Raw genomic sequence first — 13791 nt, 5'->3', positions numbered from 1 at the left:
TTGGGTGCATTTGAGGGATTTATGGATTAAAATATGTATTACACCTGGTGTACTGAGTATTCTCATGAAGCTGATAGCAACCTTACAGGTACCTTGGTGTAAGAGGCACTTCTTGGCATACAAGTTTTTCTCCCTTCTGGCTGACAATGTCACCCCTCGCTTGGAAAAAAACCACTTTTCTGTGATAACTTTCATAGCAGAAATTCTTTCCTTTGCCTGATTTTTCAGACCACCAGGAAATTCCTCTTGCCCTCATCCCATAAGCTACATGTTAAAAATAAATTCACTTTTACTTTATTAGTAAGTATATTTCAAAACATTTTGGAGGTACAATTTTACAGTTTCCTTTTGAAACTACTGGAGTGTCCAGGAACACTAATGAAGTCAGGGTTTTGTACTTTTGAACCACTGTGGGGTACTAACTAACCTGCAGGCTGAGCTCCCAACGTAGGGCAGAACAAGCTGACTTCGTTCGAGGTGTGCTGATCTGCCCAGTAGGGCTTTAAACTGAAAATGGCAGGGGATGAAAGTGTTCAACTAAAGTTTGTGGAACATTTGTATGCTCAGGAGGACATCTGACCTGACTATACGGAGAAGGACAGGAGATGCCTAGTAAAACCCAGAAGAAATCCCTGGGAAGAATGGGGACACTCAAGGTCCCTAGAGTCTGTGCACTAGTGGACAGGGTATGAGCAATATGTAAAGTATCGATTTTTTTTTTTTTTTTTAGGATTTTAAGTAATCTCTACACCCAGTATGGGGCTTGAAATAACCCAGAGATTGAGTCACATGCTCCACTGACTGAGCCAGCCAGGTGTCCCACAGGTGTTGATAATTTTAAGCAGAAAGAAGAAGAGGGTGGGAGATGGAAGAATTGGGTGATGGGCATTAAGGAGGGCACCTGATATAATGAGCACTGGGTTTTTTTGTTTTTTGTTTTTTTTTTTAAAGATTTTATTTATTTATTTGACAGAGAGAGATGACAAGCAGGCAGAGGCAGGCAGAGAGAGAGGAGGAAGCAGGCTCCCTGCTTAGCAGGGAGCCCGATGCGGGGCTCAATCCCAGGACCCTGAGATCATGATCTGAGCTGAAGGCAGAGGCTTAACCCACTGAGCCACCCAGGCCCCCCCCCCCCCCGTTTTTAAAGCACTGGGTGTTCTATACAACTGACGAATCAATGAACTCTACCTCTATGTTAGTTAACTGAATTTAAATTTAACTTAAAAAATTTAAAAATAAATAAATAAATAGAAAGCAGCGCCAAGAGGATAGAAACCTCAGGGGAAAGTCAGCATGCTGAGTTTGCCAAAATCTGGTGTAGAAATGAATGTAAGAGCCAATCAGGAGTTACCCAGAGCTAGGAATGGAGATTTATTTATTTTTCTGTTGTTATTTTCAGTTTTATTTTAATTAGGGAAAATTTCAAATAGGCACAAAAGGAGAGAATCTAGCCTCTCTCTCAAGGAACCCCCCCCGCCACCCTCACTTCTTTTAACCGAATAGGGATAGATTGAGCCAGAAAAGCTTCCAAAGATGGTCTACTATTTTCAACCCCTCACATTTAGCACAATCTGTAGAGTACCATTTAGAAAACAAACACACACTAAAAAACTCTAAGAGCACATAAAGAGCAGAATTATTTGGCTTTTAGCAGTGAGACACCTAATGACAGCAAAGTGGAAAGTAGAAATAAATAGTTATGGGGTTTGATAGTCACAGAAAGAAATCTATCTCAATAAACTTCATTTTGTTCAACTGTTGATCCTGCCTTTCCTACCTGGACTATATTTAGCATAAACAAATTGATAATGGAGACAAGTTCTTTACAAAAGAATTTCAGCTTCTGCCAGAATGGCAGAAGGAATGACAACACTAGAGGAATCTCCATTTGTTATCTCTGCACAAAATCAACGGCTAAGACCATTCGGTGGCTGGAGGACAGAGTGGAGAGCAGAGGGCTCTGCCATCTTTGTTGGCAGGGTTCCGCACCTCTGGAACCCTATCCTGTGGCCGCTACCTTCTTTCCCCAGAGAAGAGCCCCCATGACGTCTGGCCAGCCACAAAGAGTCTGACAACACAGAACTAACTTTCTTTCTCTCTTTTTTTTTTTCAAGATTTTATTTATTTGTGAGAGAGAGAGAGAGAGAGAGCATGAGCAGGGGGAGTGGTAGGCAGAGGGAGAACCAGGCTCTTCGCTGAGCAAGGAGTTCAATGTGGGACTCCATCCCAGGACTCCAGCATCATGACCTGAGCCAAAGGCAGATGCCTAACCGACTGAGCCCCCCAGGTGCCCCAACACAAAACTTTCAAGAAGCACAGAGCCAGATGGTCCCCTGGAACGTGGTGCGGAAGGGGGGCCACAGGACACTGCCTCCCTGTATACCCTGGTGCCCAGGGTACACAGCTATCCTGACAAACTCCCATGAAGGGTTTTACAAACCCTTCAGTAACCATGCTAGCAAACAAGGAGGTTGTACAGTCAGCTCTCACTTGAGCCGAAGGAAGGGCCCGCCATTTCTCTGATATCTCCCCTCTAAACTGGAATTTATGATGTGCTTTTCTTGTAGCAGACTTACTTTCCTAATAATGTCTTCCTTAAGCTAATATGAAAACTAATTTATATTCCTTAAGTCCCCAGCAGCTGGGTGGAGGGTGAAGGAGATGGTCCAGGCTTACATTGGACTGTGGAGAGAAACCCTCTAAGGCTCTAAAATGTGTCATGACTAATCTGCATGACAGATAATCTGGATGTGGCAACTGAGAGTTGACTATATTTACATTTATAAAACGGACACCAACTCTGTCTCGTGGGGCTGCTATGAGGATAAGGAGTGTATATTTACATGATTTAAGTTCTGGAGAAAAAGGACAAGGTCTAAATTTGAGGTAGTTTTGTTATTTCACATAGGTTTCCTCTCGGGAGTCAAAGCTACCACACAGTGGCTACCAGAGGCAGACAAATGGAAGAAGCAAGATTCAAGATCCTGCCCTTGGTCCCGAGAATTGCTAAAAATGGAAGGTACCACCAGCTCAGGGGGCCACGCCCAAGTGCTGTCTGCACTTCACTTTGTACACGAAATGAAGAATCTGTGTACACACCCTTGGCCCTTGAGCATTCACATGTCCTCTTGTTAGCCAGAAACCTCTCCAAACAGCAGGGCCGTGAAAGCTTAAGAAGGGAAGACCAGGGAGCAGACCAGCTGAAAGTGGATCTTCCTAAAATTCAAGTCCTTTCTCATGGTTATAATTCATTACTATTATTTTGGGTGTATGTGAGGACACGAGATTCTTGGAGGAAAACAATTTTTTTAAGGTGGGAAGACAAAGATCACAATCTAAGTAATATGGCTGGAAGGAGTTGTTCCAAAAACATCCAGGCAAATTCTGAATTCCCTTTTTCCCTTCCAACAAAGCTGAAATAGAAATTCCAAGGCTGGCTAAAGCAGTCCAGAAACCATTTCAAAAGACTCATCTCTGACGCCGTGCTATCCAGCAGAACTCGCTGTGAAGACGTCCATGTTCTGCTCGGGCGCTGGTCAGCATGGGGGCTGCAGAGCCCATGATATGTGGCTGGCAGGACCGAGGAGCTCAATCTTTCCCTCGGCTTTAACTAAACAGCGCGGCTCTCAAACCTTTCCCGAGCTTCCGGTGAGCCACCTCCACAGGACAAACATGCCTCAGCCGGGCACATGTCGCAGAACACGGTAAGAGCTGCCTTTGTTAACTGGAAACTCAATCTGAAACTGGATGCTTTGCCGTCACCTAAAATATGTTTTCCTCACATTTCCCTTATTTATATCATGGGGGTCTTTTTCCCTTTGCGGCTCTACCCCATCAACTCATTTTAACCACCACCCCCCCAGGACCCCAGGTGAGGAACTCCACCAGCACTGGAGAACAATGCAGCGGCCTCTGCAGTATAGGACCGTGAGCAGGACGGAGAGGCCGGGCCGGGCCAAACCCGCAGCGTGGCCGGCCGCCGGCTTCGGGAGCCGATCTGATAGCACGGCTGGTCTCACTCAGAGCAGTGGCTCGGTTTCCAGATTTAGACCCCATCAGTGATTTTCAGATCCAATTGCCAGCTTTAGAATGGAAAAGATGTGTTTATCAATTTCACTCTGAAAACACCATTTAGCCTCAGAAAATCTCTAAATTGGGGCCTTTCTGATAATGAAGATTTGGTGTAATTATAATGTCACAGGCAATTGTGCTGACAAAGCAAAACCAATATGTCTCCTTGCTGGGTCTTTGCTCTCAGTCTGACCAACAGGAGGAGAAAAGAGGCTTTGTCAGGAGCAGATGTGCAGTGGGAGGCCCCGGGAAAGCAGATCTGTTGAATGGAGCAGGTGCCACTTAGACATTCACTTTGCTGACTCCAACCACAACCTCCCCTTCATTTGATATCCTGCTCTTGGCAGGAGGATGGGGAGAGAGCATCATACAAAAAGGAAGCATGTTTATCCTGTTCAGATTACGGCTCTGCTGGGCTGCTGCTGCTGGGTTCTGCACATTTGCTCTTTATTAAGCAAATGGTAGAGCTGGGAAGTGAATCCCTGGATTTACACAGGTAACCTGAGAGCCAGAGGGCCCCAAACCAGACTGGCTGCGACGTACAAGCTATCAGAGTTAATAACAGTGCGCTGACATTCCTTCAAAATCCTAATGGAAGCATAAATAAAAAGAGGAAAGTCCACTGTCCCCAAGAACCTTAAAGACTTCACTCTGTAAGAGCTTTTCCTGTCGTAATATTCTGGGTTCTTGTGTAAACGGTGATCAATCCCCCTTTTCACATGCTCAGTTAAAACCTACTTTTTCATCCACATATCAAATAGAAATGACTCCAATTAAAGCTGACCAGTTATGGCTCTGGATTTGGTATGCCCAAAAAAAAAAAAAAAAAATTCCCTTTACAGATTATTACCTGCAATGACAGGCACCAAGATTCTGCTGGAATCATCTAAGACCAGAATCTGTCTTTCGAATACAAAGACTCAGAAAGATGTGGGGACCTAAAGGGAAGGAGAATGAGATAAGGACACATGTAACTTGGCCCTCATGACATTGGGGATGGAGAGGAGACTGGTCTGTCCGTCTGCCAAGTGGCAGACACCTTCTTGGGAACCTCTGCCCTGAAGCTTTGGTCTGAGTCTTTTGCCCTGAATGTCCCTGGCTCACCCAATTCCCCAGCCGAGGGGACCGGACACAGTCCGACTCAGGAGTTGTGAAGGTACGCCAGCGTGGCTTGACAAGGTGTGCTAATTCCCTCTGGGGCCCTGGGGAGCCAAGTTTGGAGGCACTCAGCTTTTAATATGGAAAGCACCGAAAAGCTACCTCGGAAGGACACGGCCATGGCGCAGATGAATACTAAGAATAGAGACCAGTGTGTAGTGGCCTGTCATTTCACTGTAGAGGCTCTTCCTTTCTGTGATCCTTAATTCTTCAAGCAGCAGAGCCTAGATTAGCAATTTTGGGAGTACTGATGATGAATGCCTGAGGCCACCCTCGTTTATAACGGTCTACGGGAGACGATACACCCCATCTGGACGAGCAGACTCGGCAAGGAGAAAGAACAATCTAACCATCACACTGACACTTTCAAGAGACAGTCCTGGTCCTTCTGGAGGTATCCACCAGTCAGCGTTTTTACTGGAGACAAAGGCACCCAAGAATCCTGACAATGAGAAGCCCCTCCAGCTGTGGGGGCTTTGTCTGATGAGTGACAGGAAAGACCTGGTCGCTGCAGAGAACTGGACCTCAGTTTTGTTTCTCTCGCACGCCTGAGGGACACAGTGTGCTTTACCAGGAACAGAGGCCTTCCGAGGCAGGGATTCTCAGGGACTGGGTCTCACGCTGCTCCCTCTAAATGGAGGCTTCCTGGACCAGATCCTAAGACTGTGTCCCAGTGGAGCTAAAAGCCAACCCTCTGAAGATTAGTTTCCTTCCCGTTCAGTCTGAGTGTTTAACAGCAGCAGCCGCAGCAGTAACAGTAGTGAAGTCACTGCCCGCTTACTGTTCCAGCCGCTAAGGGAGGGGCACGAAATACTCTCTGTGGCCCCTAAAGTTACCGTGATCAACATATTTCCCTGGATGGGCCAGAACGGGGAGTCAGAAAAGCTGCCATTTCCCTCTGACGACTCTTCTAGAAGGCGTTTTGGATTTTAGGCGGTAACTGTGAAGGGTGTCGGGAAGGAGGACAAGCTTCAGTGCTAGACAAGGGCTGGGAAGGGACCCATCTGGGGCAGAAAACTGTAACTGCAAACCACTCTGGGTATTCTCGAACTGAGAGCACAGTGTACACCTCTCTGGTCCTATTTCAGAAGCAGCCATGTTTTCGTTGTGAAATCCAGAATTTATCCAACAGTCATGGCTTCTTTCAAGCTCGTGACCCACCGGGCTCTGGATATTTGATCCTTTTGGGGGCCACAATAAATCATTAAAGCGCCTCACCTCAAGATGCCTGTAGCCAAGAGGAGAAATGTGCATATGTAAGGCATCCGGGTAGAAACGCGTACGGCCTGGGTAATACATATAAAGAGCCGAGGAAGCGGGTCTAGGTGTCTCCACCGGCCCTTGTCTCAGCTCTCCCTGCTCAGGACTCTGCCGTGCACAAAAATAGGCCAATTCTTCTTGCAACCCTTTTCCCAGCTGTTTACTGGTTGTGGATTACTGCTGTCACGTGGTAGTGTTTTGTTTTTGTTTTCAGCAAAGCCAGGCTGTGTATGAGCAGAGAAGGTCAATGCTCCCACGGCAAGGCTCGTGAGGTACTGGCGTTGTCCTTCCCTGTGCAGAGGGCGCCCAACTTGCCAGAGGAGCACAGTATATTTGCTACAGCCATTAGATCGATGCTAGCCAATATGACTTTCTGCAATGATGGAAATGTTCTGTATCTGTGCAGTTGTTATAGTAGCTACTAGCTACACATAGCTATTTACATTAAAAAAAATTTTTTTTAAAAGATTTTATTTACTTGAGAGAGAGCGCACGCGTGTGCAAGAACAAGCGCGGGGGCGGGGTGCAGAGGGAGCGGCCCCGGGAGTAGCAGACTCCTCACTGAGCAGGGAGCCAGACTGGGGCTCGATCCTAGGACCCTGGGATTATGACCTGAGCTGAAGGCAGCCACTTAACCAACTGAGCCACCCAGATGCCCCATACTTATTTACATTTAAATCTGAATAAATTAGAATAAAAAATACAGTATCTAAAGCCCCACATGGCTGTTGACGGCTTGAACAATGCGGCTGTGACTGAAGAACTAAATTATTATTTTAGTTAATTTTAGTGAACTCACATTTAAATTCAAACACAAATCGTAGCTACTGTATTAGACAGCACACCTTTAGATCTTGGGTTTTGATGCCATTTATTTATTTGCCTCTGCTAAGATTTATCATGACAAGGACTTCTAAGGTGAGTAAAATCAGGCCATAACCACGCCTTAAAACAATCCTGCAAAACAGTGACCCACACAAAGAACAGTTGAATCAGATGAACAACAAAGACAACGGTTTTCCCTTGTTTTATAGCTCTTTGACTTCCTTGGTTGGGTGGGCTGGCCTGAAAGAGTGAAGAGGAGGGAAGGGGCCCACATCAGGCAGTAGAGAGTACTGGAGAACTGGGTTTGGTTTCCAGTTTCACCATGTAGTTCCTGAGTGACCCTGCTCGAGTCCCAGCTTTAGCTGCCTCCACAAAAATAGGGCTCCCAGCTCTGTTCTAGCCACCTTACTGGGTGCAGATAGAGTAATGCAGAGGGTGCTTGCTTAGTCCCTGGTAAGGGGGTTATGGTGATGGTGGTGGTCGTAGCAGTAAAAACAGAAAAGGAAGGAAAGGAGCAAGAAGAGAAAATGATGAAGGTCCTAAATAATGATGGTCAATGTGTAGAGTCAAAAAGCAAAAAGAGAGTAAAAATGAAAGTTATTTTCCTGGTGTGACATCTACCAACATGTTTCCAGAATGAAAACTATCCATTCCAAGAAAAGAGCTAGCTGACCTGAATAGGGAAGCGCTGTCCGCAAAGAAAGCATGTGGTCCACAGGACATCTGGAACATCTGGGATCCAGGTGCTGGCACCTTTTTGGAGGAGCAACACTGACATGTTTCCTAGATTAAATTAATACTGACATTTCCACGGAGTCTTCTGGGAACAAGTCCATATACTAAATGTGTCCAGAGAATGAGGAGCACAGGAAAAGGGAGAACGAGAGATGTATTTTATAGTTTATCAAGATGAGGACTGGCATTTTCTCTCTCATTATTAAAGAAGAGCTGGATCAGAAGGACATCCAGAGAGTAATAACGGAGGACGGTGGTGGTGAGAATAAGGAAAAAAGGGACAGAAGTCCCCCTTTCATGATGGAGATTGAAAGCCAATGCAGCTGTGAGATCTGGAGAGTGATTATGGCCTTGGGAGGAACCTGTTGTATCAACTACAGCAAACTAGGCACTGGGAGAAAGCAGCAGCTCTCGCCCCAGGATGATGATGGGACCAAATCCAGGAGTTCCTTCAACTTCCTTCCCTCAAGGCTATATTGAAAGAGCTTCTGATGTCACATTTTTGCAGACTTTACCTCTGGCACAGAAATCCTTCAGCTGCATAAGGTAAGCGTATGGATTTACCCTGGAAACAGGGACGCACACCATACTCTGTGTTCTGAAGTGCAACCGGGCATATTCTGGGGAAGGATGAAATTCGGAGAGTTGAAACTGATGTGGGCAGCTCATAACTGTTTTATGTTTACCGCCTATCTATGTGCCAAGCACTATGCTAAGCACTCTACAGGAATCACTCTCTCTGTTCAACGCTCCCATCAACCTCATGAGCATGGAACGACCATTAGCCTAATTTTAGGGTTCAGGCTTGGAGAGGTTAATTTGCTTGCTCAAGATCACAGAGATTGGTACTGCTCTTTTAGAGTAAGCAGCGAGGCAGCAGACCCTTCCATCTCCCTCACCCTTTTTATCTCTAGACCAGATAGCCACAAAGGTAAATGACCCCAGCCACAACTTCTACAGCAGAAGCTCTTAATCCTTTGGCAGCTCTTAATCCTTTGGGGGGGGGAGGCGGGGGACGCAAGGGAAGAGGGGTAAGAGGGAGAGAGAAGGGGTTCTCTAATTTATTTGCACTTCTGATCAGAGCTATGCACTTCTGATCAGAGCTATGGATCCCAGATAAGTACAAAAAATTCATACAGAATCTCTTAGGGTCCACGCCTCCAGGTTAAGGGTGCCCTAATATTCTTATGATACATACAAAGTATGTTTCCACAGAGAATTAAAGCACATGCATGCTGCCTCCTTTGGATCCAGCTACGGTCACCTCTTTATGATCAGTACAGAACAGACCTTTCTGCTATCCTGTCTTACTTGGGAGGCCTTGCAGAATAGGAATGTGTGTTCCGATCTCTCATGCAAAAACTCCACCCAGGAATCCTGCTCTCTTATCTGAACTTCATGTTTCTGTCCTCATCTATTCTTTTATCCCTTTTGCTAAAAAGATCAAATTAAAAAAAAAAAAGGTATTCCAATGAGCATAGTTGAGATTAAATTAAACTGGAGAAACATACATATTTTTAAGGGTTTTTTTTTGGGGGGGGGTGCACCTGGGTGGCTCAGTGGGTTAAGCCTCTGCCTTTGGCTCAGGTCATGATTCCAGGGTCCTGGGATGGAGCCCCGCATTAGGCTTTCTGCTCAGCAGGGAGCCTGCTTCCTCCTCTCTCTCTGCCTGCCTATCTGCTTACTTGTGATCTCTCTCTCTGTGTCAAATAAATAAATAAAATCTTAAAAAAACAACAAAAGTTTTTTTTAATTGAAGATTTTATTTATTTATTTGAGAGAGAGAGAGACAGACATAGCAAGAGAGAGCACCAGGGAGCCTGAAGCGGGGCTCGATCCCAGGACCCTGGGATCATGACCTGAGTCGAAGGCAGATGCTGAACTCACTGAGCCACCCAGGCACCCCTTTAAAAGTCTTTAATAGGGTCAAAGAAAAGTAGCCAGGTGGAAAGCTGAAGACATTTTCAGTGTGAAGAAAAGGAGAAGACAGAATTTTTTTTCTAAAGGAATTAAAAATTGATTTCCCTTGATTTGGCAGTTGAAATGGGTAGTCCAATGCACACTGGGTTTACAGTGCAGCAAGATGGAGAAGGGTCTTTCAGTTGTCGGAAATTAATGCTGATGAGTTTTAAGCGGGACCTTCAGGTAGCAGGGCTGTTGCCAGCGCCAGGTCAGAACAAAGAGGGGCATATTGCACAGCAAAGAAATGAGAAGGGCTGCTCTTTCTGTAGGTATAATGTTAATGCCTTGTAATCAGTTTTCATTTTCAAACAGATCGAGCCCTCTAGCCCATGTCTCTCCATTCAGGGCATGAGGAAGGTAGCTGTCAGGTCCTAGCCAAGACAGCACAGGCAGTGTGGATGGTGTCTGGGTGTCAAACAGTGGAGAAAGATGCATTTTCTAAACTCTCTGGCATGGCACAATCAAGGGCTGGAGGAAGAGCCAAAGGGAAGGCACAGTGTGGAGCAGAGGAAATAAATTAGCCACGAACTAGGTCCAGGCAGAAATGTATTTTCCCCAGAGCCCTTTCTACCACCCTGTTTTCTAGTTCCTAGAGATAGGTAGCAGTGCTCAAAGAGCTCTGGCATAAATTGAATGGTGGCAGGAGTGCATGGACAGAAGCTTCTAGGGGGTAAGGAAACAACTCATAGGCTGGTTTACTTCCTTGGGAACATCATCTATTCATCAACCCCAAACAATGTCCCTTGTTCTAAACACCGACACCCTCCCCTCAATCAAATGAAAATAAGAAGATATGTTCATTAATTGCAAAGTGATCTGCTCACTAAAAATACTAAAATGTGATAGCTGATCATCGAATGGGTCTATAATTTCCACCACTGGAGAACCACAGACCTATAGGCTCCCAGGCTAGCAAAGGAATGTGTGCGTGTGCACTCATGCAGGCAGAGGGGAGGGCTGATGGACAGGGGAGCACTTGACATCAGAAATCACCACAGGCTCCCTAACAGCCATCAGGGACAACTGTGGCAGATGGGCACCGTGGCTAAGCTAGACAAAAGCAAGTGGCTTCTACCAGGGATGGGGAGAAAGGCCTGACATTCCCAAACTTATTCGTTCAACACTGGGAAACAGTGATCACTCTGTATTTGTGGAGTCACATCGAAAGGAGACAGCATTGCTGAGTGGCGTGGAGGTGAACTGCCTGAATTCAAATTCCACTTCCGCCACATTCTGTGTGAACCTGGTCAAGTTACTGAAACTTTCTGTGTCTCACCATCCCCATACATTATATGAGCAAAATAGTGTTTACCTCATAGGATTATTCTGAGTTTTAAATAAGTTCATGCATGTACAACATTTAGCAGAGTGCTTGCACATAGCAAGCATTATATAAATGTTTATTAAATAAATAAAATTACTAAGACAATGGAATTTAGAGAATGCAAGGTCAATAGTGGGAAAGAAAGCAGATTCCTGGTTTGGAGTACTCCGTAAGGGGAGTGTGTCCCACCCTCATTTTAGTACAAAAAATGAAATTGAAGAAGTTGGGGGAAAAGGGGAAATTAAAATTTCAAAGTGTAAGAACTGAGCCTCCCCAAAATTCTGCATGAACAGAATGGACAGCACGATTTCTTAATCTAGAAAGACGCACCTGGTTTGGTCTAACTACAGGGACAGTGTCTCCTCCAGCAACAATTAGTGTCTCATTCAATTCACTGGGGCAGTATTAAGAGCACTTGCTTCCCATTCCTGGTCCATCTCTGTGATAATGAATAGTCCCCACTTCCCCTGCCCTAGGGAAAGATGGGGCAGAAGGAGAGGAGAACACTTAAATTAGTTAAATGAAAATAAGACTTTAACACTATGTTAATTATACTGGAAGTAAAATTAAGAATAAAAAGAGGCTTTAATTCTTCTGGATTAACTTTAAAATTACTGTAATGGTCACCCCCCCCAAACATTTTTTGGAATTTTGATTGAATTTTTTCCAAATATGGAGAAAGGCCTTTCACTAACTGCTAATAACACCACAATAATAAAATATTACATTATAAAGAACAAAACAAATAGATGAATGGAAATAGAAGATACACACAAAAGACTCTACACAGTCTATTTAAGAATTCTGCATAAAATTACTAAAAACATTTTTTGCAGAACTAGAACAAATAATCCTAAAATGTGTATGGAACCACAAAAGACCCCAAACAGCCTAAACAATCTTGAAAGAGAAAAACAAGGCTGGAGGTAACCCAATTCCAGATTTCAAGTTACATCACAAAGCTACAGTAATCAAAACAATATGGTTCGGGCACAAAAACAGACACAAAGATCAGCGGAACAGGATAGAAAGTCCAGAAACAGACCCACGATTATATAGTCAATTAATCTGCAACAAAAGATGCAAGACTATGCAATGAGCAAAACACAGTCTCTTCAAAAAATGGTGTTGGGAAAACTCTATAGCTACACACAAAAACAAACAAACAAACAAAAAACCAAAGTAGAATCTGGACCACTTTTTTTTTTTATCATATACAAAAATAAAGTCAAGATGAATTAAAGACCTACATGTGAGACCTGAAACCATAAAAATCCTAGAAGAGGGCACAGGCAGTAATTTCTCTGACATGAGCCGTAGCAACATTTTTCTAGATATGTCTCCTGAGGCAAGGGAAACAAAAGCAAAAATAAACTCCTGGGACTACATAAAAATAAAACGCTTCTGCACAGAGAAGGAGGCAATCAACAAAACTAAAAGACAACCTACTGAATGGGAGAAGATACTTGCAAATGACGTATCTGATAAAGGGTTAGTATCTAAAATATTTAAAAAACTTATAAAACTGAACACCCTAAAAACAAATAATCTAGTTAAAAATGGGATAAGACATGAACTGACATTTCTCCAAAGACACCCAGATGGCCAAAAGACATATGAAAAGATGCTCAACACCAGTCATCACCAGGGAAATGCAAATCAAAACCACATTGAGATATCACCTCACCCTGGTCAGAATGACCAAAATCAAAAACACAAGAAACAACAAACATTGGTGAGGATGTGGAGAAAAAGGAACCCTCTTGCCCTGTTGGTGGGAATGCAAACTGGTGCAGCCACTGTGGAAAACAGTATGGAGGTTCCTCTAAAAGTCAAAAATAGGACTATCCTATGACCCAGCTATTTAACTACTGGTTATTTACGCAAAGAATACAAAAATACTAATTCAAAGGGATACATGCACCCTGAGGTTTATAGCAGCACTATTTACAATAGCCAAATTATGGAAGCAGCCCAAGTGTCCATCCATAGATGAATGAGTAATACACAATGGAATATTATTCAGTCACAAAAAAGAATGAAATCTTGCCATTTGCAAGATAGAGAGTAATAAGTCAGAAAGACAAATAAGTGAAATAAGCCAGAAAGACAAATACTATATTATTTCGCTCATATGTGGAATTTAAGAAACAAAAGAAATGAATAAAGGAAAATAAAGGCAAGATGCCTGACTGGCTCAGTTGGTAGAGTTTGTGATTTCTGATCTCAGGGTTGTGAGTTTGAGCCCCATGTTAGGTGTGGAGCATAAAGAGTAAGTAAATAAAAAAGCAAACAAATAGACAAACAAAGGTGGGGTAGGGGGAGGAGAGACAAATCAAGAAACAAGACTCTTAACTATGAGAGCAAACTGATGGGTACCAGAGGGGAGGGGGTGGGGGGGTTGAGGAAGGTGAAGGGGATTAAGAGTAAGTACACTTATCAGGATGTGCACTGAG

The 13791-nt window shown here is 44.2% G+C and overlaps 1 protein-coding gene across 4 annotated transcripts in view; it reads right to left on the bottom strand.

Annotated features, from left to right (window-relative positions):
- Positions 1–13791, bottom strand: part of NRF1 (nuclear respiratory factor 1) — a 145915-nt gene that overhangs the window by 12075 nt on the left and 120049 nt on the right. The window contains exon 12 of one of the 4 annotated variants that reach the window (XM_044246559.1): positions 4922–5009. The exons of the other annotated variants lie outside the window; for them this stretch is intronic. Coding sequence (XP_044102494.1) covers positions 4954–5009 — 56 coding nt within the window. The 3' untranslated portion in view covers positions 4922–4953. The remainder of the gene's footprint in view (positions 1–4921; positions 5010–13791) is intronic. 4 annotated transcript variants of the gene reach the window in all.

Source organism: Neovison vison, chromosome 4 (assembly GCF_020171115.1).
Source record: "Neovison vison isolate M4711 chromosome 4, ASM_NN_V1, whole genome shotgun sequence".
In the NCBI taxonomy this organism is placed as follows: Eukaryota; Metazoa; Chordata; class Mammalia; order Carnivora; family Mustelidae; genus Neogale; species Neogale vison.
Note: the sequence above shows the minus strand (reverse complement) of the source record. Positions and strands in the feature narration are given on the sequence as shown.